The sequence below is a fragment of the Anopheles aquasalis genome, chromosome 3 (assembly GCF_943734665.1).
Source record: "Anopheles aquasalis chromosome 3, idAnoAquaMG_Q_19, whole genome shotgun sequence".
NCBI classification, from domain to species: domain Eukaryota; kingdom Metazoa; phylum Arthropoda; class Insecta; order Diptera; family Culicidae; genus Anopheles; species Anopheles aquasalis.
Window position 1 is genome coordinate 23,861,596 of NC_064878.1, and position 7,500 is coordinate 23,869,095.

General features: G+C 50.6%; 3 protein-coding genes across 8 annotated transcripts in view; 1 reads left to right on the forward strand and 2 right to left on the reverse strand.

Moving 5' to 3' along the window:
* LOC126573983 (cholinephosphotransferase 1) overlaps window positions 1–1,125 on the forward strand; it is an 11,559-nt gene extending 10,434 nt beyond the window's left edge. For all 3 annotated transcript variants that reach the window (XM_050233848.1, XM_050233844.1, XM_050233849.1), the window contains one exon: window positions 1–1,125. This exon is cut by the window's left edge and continues 5 nt beyond it. In XM_050233848.1, the coding sequence (XP_050089805.1) occupies window positions 1–171 (171 nt within the window). In that variant the 3' untranslated portion in view covers window positions 172–1,125.
* A 25-nt stretch (window positions 1,126–1,150) lies between these two features.
* LOC126577853 (spondin-1) lies at window positions 1,151–4,608 on the reverse strand. The gene is made up of 4 exons (XM_050239836.1): window positions 4,171–4,608; window positions 3,150–3,541; window positions 2,010–3,087; window positions 1,151–1,940 (listed from the first exon to the last, which is right to left on the reverse strand). The coding sequence occupies exons 1-4, from the start codon at window positions 4,373–4,375 to the stop codon at window positions 1,258–1,260; spliced, it is 2,358 nt and encodes a 785-aa protein (XP_050095793.1). The 5' UTR covers window positions 4,376–4,608; the 3' UTR covers window positions 1,151–1,257.
* A 161-nt stretch (window positions 4,609–4,769) lies between these two features.
* Window positions 4,770–7,500, reverse strand: part of LOC126577852 (uncharacterized protein KIAA0930 homolog) — a 7,423-nt gene continuing 4,692 nt past the window's right edge. For 2 of the 4 annotated variants that reach the window (XM_050239832.1, XM_050239834.1), the window contains exons 5-7: window positions 6,320–7,500; window positions 5,872–6,021; window positions 4,770–5,797 (exon numbers count right to left, since the gene is read on the reverse strand). The exon at window positions 6,320–7,500 is cut by the window's right edge and continues 727 nt beyond it. In XM_050239832.1, the coding sequence (XP_050095789.1) occupies window positions 5,757–5,797; window positions 5,872–6,021; window positions 6,320–7,500 (1,372 nt within the window). In that variant the 3' untranslated portion in view covers window positions 4,770–5,756. The remainder of the gene's footprint in view (window positions 5,798–5,871; window positions 6,022–6,319) is intronic. The other 2 variants (XM_050239833.1, XM_050239835.1) reach the window with 2 other exon arrangements.

Genomic DNA, 7,500 nt, shown 5'->3' on the forward strand with positions numbered 1-7,500 from the left:
AACGAACAGCAACAATCGACGATCAACAACAACAGTCGAAGCTCCTATCCAACGACTCCTGAGCGCCACCTGACCGTTCCGCACGGTCTTACGCAACGTTCAGTTTCGGAGGATAGCGCTAGCCCGAAGGTCACACCATCGTCCTCACCACGGCGGCCACATCGTGTCTAGGCACCGACCGACACCACCCCCCTCCAAAGATACAAAGGGAAATCTTGCTACGGATCTTGCCCCCCACCCTCCAGTAGCGTAGCGATTATCGTGCCGCAATACTCACCGGAAGTGCTATGAGAGGGATGCAGATGGCTGGGTACAAACGCTGTGTTACCGTAGTATCGTCGTATTGGTTAGTGCATCAATATGTGCATGAGCATATTGTGTTCAGGATAGAAGAGTGTTAGGTGTGGTTTTAGGGGGCGTTTATGATTTAATATTTTTTTTTTAATTTCCTTTTCTCTTCTCTTCTTGATCGTTTGATCCTAATTTCCTAAGTTGAATTGAACCAAACGCTGAATTGTGGCATCACAAAACACCGAAAACACCTTAGCAAACAACAATACGGTGCCGATAAGTGTGCCGTCTCTTAGTTAGCAGTTAGTTCGCGGTGCGACTAACACATCCGGTAGGGATGAGTGGAGGTGACCGTTCATCCATCATCCAATCGGCTTAGTCCGGTAGGTGGTGGAGGAGGGATGATTTAAGAAAAAGACAATGCAATACATATTAAGCGTAGCAACCAATTTAGTAAATCACCATCCACCGCCAACTACGATGTAAGGGGTGCTGCTCTGTTGACGGTCCAGTACGTCCTTTGGAGCCGACCGGGGGCCTGCGGGCGGTGGTAAAAGAATGGCAAAGTTGCGACGCCATCCTAGGAAGCTGCTGGTTGTATTGTTACATATATTTATACACAAACACACGCAGAACACACATGGGCAGACAGCTACCACAAGCTCACCCCTGGAAGGACGGGAATTAATTTGAAGAAGAAAAAACGCTGCTCTTAGGACTAACGAATTGGGTGCGTGTGTTTTGTTTGTGCTCGGGAATTTGTCGAAAAGGGGGTTAATTGAATTGAAAAAGTGAAAAAGCCGTGGAATAAACCGTGATATCGAATTAACCGAATGGTTTAACTGGAAAACGATAAAAATGAAAGAACAACCCAACAGTAGAAAGCATGCTATGATGCTCGAAGCTTACTTGCTTTATTCGAAAGTCAGTCGAATCGAACGACGATCAAGGCACCCTATGGAGCGCTTAGGCACACGGTGGACCAGTACACTCTCGGCGCTTGAGGACGCGGGGTGAACAGGATTGCCCACCGTTGCGTGGGTGTGTGATAATGGTGCGAGTTCGCTCCGATCGTCCAGTGCCACAGGACACCGAACAAGGACTCCAGTCAGACCAATCGGAAAGCACACAGTCGACGGGCAACGTGTCGTACGGGCTGCGGATTCTACCGGTGGCCGTTCGTGTCCTTTCAACCGTCGCAGCAGTCGTCGATCGTACCGGTACCGTTCGTCCCCGGGTCCCACATGTCTGCATGCAGTCATCGGCGGTGACAAAGTTATTGCGATTACCTCGGCAGCCACCGTATTCGAACGGAACGCAGGCGTTATTGACGAAGGCGTAACGCATATAGCTTCCTCGGCATGGACCCGCTTCCGGTGCTTGCGAACAGATCTCCTGCGCTGTGAAGGTATCGAACAGACAGTCCGCCTTCTCGCTACACTGTCGCTGTTGGTTCAGTTCAATCCGGTTCTTGCAACGTTCCTGATCTTCGGGCGCCAACAGCAGCAACCTAGAGCGGATCATCACCCCACGGCCGCACGTTGCACTGCACGGACTCCAGTCGCTCCAGGCCGTGACGGGGCAGAGTGGATCAGGAGCTTCCATTTCGGTGATCGAGCAATCGGGTTGCATGCACTTTTGCTTCTCAACTACTCGTAGATCATGAAGAACAAACATTAATGTCTTTCTCTCTCTCTCTCGTAGGTCATGTTACTTACCGACACTGATGTGAGGACACTTCTTCCGCCCTGCGTGCTCTACGAACGTGCGTGTTCGCATGGTAACACCGATCCCGCAGCTAACGGAACATTCGGACCACTCGCTCCATTTCGTTGTCCGGCAGACACCGATACCCTCACCGGTTTCGTCCACACTTGGTGCCAGGTTACCTATGTCCTCCGAGCTGCCTCCTCCATCGGTGGCCGAACCCTGTGCCCCGTCACATTCCGGTACCGGTGCAACGCACATCTCCTTCGTGGTCAGCTGACGGTTGCAGCCCACACTGCGAGCCTTGTTCGGTTGAAGGTACTTCCGGGTGCGCATACGAATTCCCTTTCCACACGTTACGGAACACGGTGACCAGGCACTATACTCACTGGTTGCACATTCCGGTCGCCGCTCTTCCTCTTCATTCTCAGCCACTTCCAGTACCTGCGCCTGCAGAAACTCTTCGTCACAGTTCCGCGCCATAAGCCGCTCGCGTCGAATGTACAACCGTGCCAACGGCGTCATGGTGGATGAAGTCGGATCATAGAACGGTGCTCGTGGATCCTCCGGATACAGGGTGGTGATCCGATGCATACGTTCACGTGGCTGTGTCTCAGCATTGGCCGACATGTAGCTAATACCACTGTCCGTACCAGCATCCCACGGATACAGATCGATATCGAGCGTCTCGGTCCAGGTACAATCGGCACGGCATAGATCCAATCCCGAAATGCCCACCACCCAGTCCGGCGAGGGACCGAACATCGAGGCCATCGATACCTTGTGGTGCTTCCGATCGACCCGGAAACTGGAGGTCGTATTTTCGTTCACCCGAGGATACCACAAACCGGCCGCCTTGAAAAGTGTCCGCAAACGGGGACCCTTTGCCCGGAGCTCCTCCTCCAGCAGGCGCACCGAACCCCACTCGGCCAGCATCCGGAACCCATCGGTGGCAATGTGGTTCTCGCCCCAGAAGGAAAAGTTCGTGTCGTGCGACGCACCGATCACGTCGGAGAAGTGAGTCAACCAGATAGCGAACGGATAGTCTCGCGGGTGCGTTTCATTCGACCAGATACCTTCGAAGACAAACTGAGATTCGAATCCGGAAGCGTGATCATGCTGGTGATCATGCAGCGTTCACGTTTACTTACACTGTACTTGGCTTCGTCACAGGCACAACATTCGCCCTTCTGCATCCGCGGTTTCGGTTTATGCTCGCACAGTACCTTCGTGAGCGCACCGTCGTCCGCGTACCAGTGCTGATCGTCTTCGTATACCATCGCCGAGATGCTTACGCAACCGGACCCACGGGCCGGTGCAACCCACATCACTTGGATCTCGGATTTGGGGAAATCGTCCGCCTGGGTGACCGTGTTGACGCAGTGCTCGTGGAACTTGGTAAGCGAATCGCTGAACAGCTGAAACCGTCCTACGCGCTTCGGTCCACCGATGTGCGTACGGCTGCCGGTTTTAGCCTGTGCGGCGAGCGTAAAGTACGTGAACTGCTGCAGCTTGGCGTGCGTCCGCGAACCGACGATGAATACTGGTGGGAAGATGGGACACAGGAGAGGAGAAAAATGTTACTCAGCGGTACACTATCTAGGTAAGTGCATTCGTAAGACCATGATGAGCGATGCTATAGATGATTCAATAACGCTTACATTAAGACTATATTTCAACATTTATAACGAGACGAGAAGGACACGATAAGGTCTTTAGATGATGATTCCTTCCTGATCGTAACTCTTTAAGTAGAGCTACAGTTGTGCTTATTCCGCTTGAATCACAGCGCATCGTTGCTCAGTTTCATTTACTATGCCGCCAAGTCCATTTTGTTCGTTTACATGAACCACAGCAGATCATCTTGAGCAGTATCATGATGATGGTTATCGCTTTGTTTCACTGCACTTTAACCCCCCGCCGCAATACACTCTTAGCGTAAAGAGTAGCATGCGCTAGGGCCTCAAGGGATGACGTCATTAGCCAAAGGCCGTCCGTACCTCGGTTGCCCAGCAGCAATGGCGTGCCGTGTCGTGAGCGAGTGAGCAATTATCAGTGATGAACTAGTTCCTCCGGCTTGCAGCAGCTTGCTGCACATTTCTCCCTTCGTTAGTTTCGTCTCACTTTCGCAATTAGAATGTTTGTGCATCTTGGGGCCGGTTTGCTACTTACGATTGTATATCTTGCCCGGTTCGTAACCCTGCGGTTCATCGCGGATGGCAAGCCGGTAACCATTGTCTCCCGGTTGCTTCTTGCTGGTCACAGGACGCCCGTCGATCGATGGTATTTTACTGCAAGCCTCCAGCTGACCAACGATACTGTGCATTACCAAGAGCAGCACCGAAACCACCAGCCAAATAGTTGGTCCGCGAGCCATGTCGCCTCCCTTGTTGCTTCTTTGCCACGTGGGGCCACACTTCCCGATCGCTGTCTTATCAGGAACTGCTTTTCGGATCTTTTCTCTGCTTGGCCAACGATTCCTCACTATCAAACACACTGCTCTGCTGTTGATACTGCGGGCACAACACAACGGAAAGCTAGCAGCCAGTCAGCCAGCCCGTGGTACAGTTGATTAGCGACTGAGCTGCTGGCCCGTCGAGCATGGGATGCGGTACTGCGAGACCCTGAAACTGATCAGTGCCGATGCTCGGGATTCGATTATCAACCAATGGCCGATGGACTTTCCGTATTTGTTTTTATTGCTGACTGCGCATCACCACAGTTCAGTGGTGTGGTACTTCGTGTCCGCAGTATCAGCTATTGGAATGGGAACTCTTTGGAAAGACGTCGTAGAAACGCGTTAGTTGTTGTAGTTTTTTGCAAATGTCTATGGAATGCAATGTTGCAGTTTATTTTCTCATTTCCTCATTAAGTGTATACATCCCAGTTACCCCCCAATTAATTAATGCCTGCCTTTGTGTCGGAAGCAATCGATGAGTAAGATGAAATTTATGCAGTTGCCCCTTTCTACTGTACTCTCCATCACACTAAAAGTATTTGGAAACGTAACCAATCCCACTCAGCCAATCAAACAAACAAACGGATTAAAAATTTAAAGCTGACAATGAGAGTGATGAGTACGTTTATCAAGATTTCTACTTAGTATAAAACAAAGAAGCTCCGTATAAACAAAGAAGGTTCGAATTGATCGGTTCATTGATCGATCGACCGGCGATGAATAGATGAACAAAACCAATCGACCTATTAATGAGTTGCCAGAGAGCACATTGCAAACGGATAACTTTGGATTTTAGCTGGATGTTACGGTCCATCACTGGAACTCTCTTTCTCTCGAGCTCCGTGTACAGAGTAACACTCTGTCTTATGCTCACCGGAGCGAGTGTTGAGATTCAGAAATAATTAGCCGAATGGTAAAAAAAAAGAGATTAAAAACCCATTTTTAAAGCAAAAGAGCTGGCCTTTAACACATGTCAATCCCTTGGAATGTGCTTTAGCGTTTCCCCCCGTTGGAGGAAATCACGAAAAGTGTGTTCACCGCGACCCGGAACACGTTCTGCTCGGCTCGGCGCTATCTCTTTATCTTTTGCTGGCTTAGTTTGTTCGATTTTATCTGTATAATTAAGTGGGAATCTATCGATCGTGTGATCGGAAGATTCGTGATGTGACTAGCACTGTTCGAGCACTGTTTCTTTCGCCCTATTACATCCCCCGGACGCAACGTAGGAGTTTGTGACGCTAAAATACGGCTCTGGTGTGTATATGTTGAGGTCTGTCACGCACGTTGCGCCTTGACGTCATTAAAACGTTAGAATCGGTTGCTCTCGGTGGTCCAGAAGATCTAGCGAAATAGAAAGAAAGACATAAAGATGGACGCAGGTCGGCAGAGAGACGCTGGAGAACTGATGTACTTACCCTTGGCAATGCTCCACCAGGGAAGCGTCACGTACGTCAAGAACGCGTTCAATGGTGTCGACTGCTGCCGACGGTTCTCCTTCCAGAAATGGAACGTTTGGGTAAATCCCTTCGTTGTCCAGAGTGGATTATAAGCTCCATCGTCTAGCTCTGTACGATAGAACAAAAGAGAGACCGAGATAAACATTTTGGTAAAAGGAAGAAGCCACGTATCAGCCAAGATTCTAAAGCTTTACTGTTCTCTCTCCTCTGAATTGGACTTCTAGTGAGACATAGAAGAAGAAAAAAACTACAGAACTACATACAGAGCGTGCTCAATTGAAATGAAACTATGCAATATCTAGAGCAAAATACATGTAGCAAACGAACGAAACAACAAACAGCGAGAAGGAACAATTAGATAGGAATTAAGTGTGATTGAAACGTAAAAAAAAAACTACTTCCAAACCTTTATTACCCTGGTGCCGCTTCGGATGGTAATCGCACAGATAGTAGATGTTGGTGCCATCCGGAGTGCGCCGCATCGGGATGGTCTCGATGGTGGTGACCGCAGGGGAACCATGGTGCTGCTGCTGCTGTTGTTGCTGCTGTAGTGAATGCTGCGTCTGCTGCTTGGTGGTACAGCCAGGGATCGAGGGACGTTCGTAGAAACTGTTGTAGCTGGGTTTCTTCATCTTCGGCAGCGTGGAGCATTCCTTCTTCGCCCGGAGATCCTTCAACGCTGCCCAAATGGCACGATTGCTCAAATCGTTCTCCTCGGTAGTCTCTTCGGTCGTCGTTGTGGCCGGTGCCGCTGCAGGAGTAACACCCTCAGAACCCGGATTTCCATTAATATCACGTTCGGTGGAAAGAGGATCCTTGATATTCTGATTAGTTTCTTCTGGATGTGGTGGTGGCTCCGTGGCTGGATCACCGTTGTCCTGTGGAGACTTCTGCTGAACGGACATTGTTTCATCGGATGACTGTTCCACGTTCTTCTCACTAGCTTGTTGCTCTCGCTGCACTACCGGGACGGGGGTGTGATCATGCTTCCCTTTCCGTACGATATCCGCCTTTCGTTTATCATCTTTCTTCTCCTTTCCCGACGAAACGACGTTAGTGGCTGTCACTGAGGTGGCAGAAGAGGATTTGCTCCGGCGATAGATCATCGAAAAGCGACTACCGGCTCCGCCACTGGTTATTGTCTCACGTACCGTCGACTGTACGACGGTACGGCCACCGGAAGTGCGCCTTTCCCGGTGTTCTTTAATGTGTTGCGTTGCTACAACCGTCGTGGCCTTTGGCTGGCTACTACGTACGGTGGATCGTTCGTTTCCGTTCGTTCCGCCACCGCCACCGCCACCGTTCCTCTCGACCGGGAACTCTTCCTTCCCATTGACCCGTATCAGCTGTTTCGGATCGACTGGTTCCATTTCCGGCTTAGCAGTCACCTCCGAGCCGGTCTCGAAATCGTTCAACGAAACGGCATCATCGGCCAGCTCGTACTCCTCCGTGGCTTCGGTGGCTTCCGTCGTCGGTACGGTGGATGTGATGACCGACGAAGCCGGTCGTCCATTCCTGGTCGCATGCGGATGCGTCGGAGGATTATTGTTGTTGAGCTGGTTACTGTTACTGCAGGAACTGGACTTG

Coding starts and splice junctions, on each gene's coding strand:
- LOC126577853 (XM_050239836.1), bottom strand. CDS start 4,375: ATGGCTCGCGGACCAACTATTTGGCTGGTGGTTTCGGTGCTGCTCTTG. Junction 3,088..3,149: donor GTGACGAAGCCAAGTACAGT/GTAAGTAAACGT, acceptor TTCGAATCTCAG/TTTGTCTTCGAAGGTATCTG. Junction 1,941..2,009: donor GTGTCCTCACATCAGTGTCG/GTAAGTAACATG, acceptor ATCTACGAGTAG/TTGAGAAGCAAAAGTGCATG.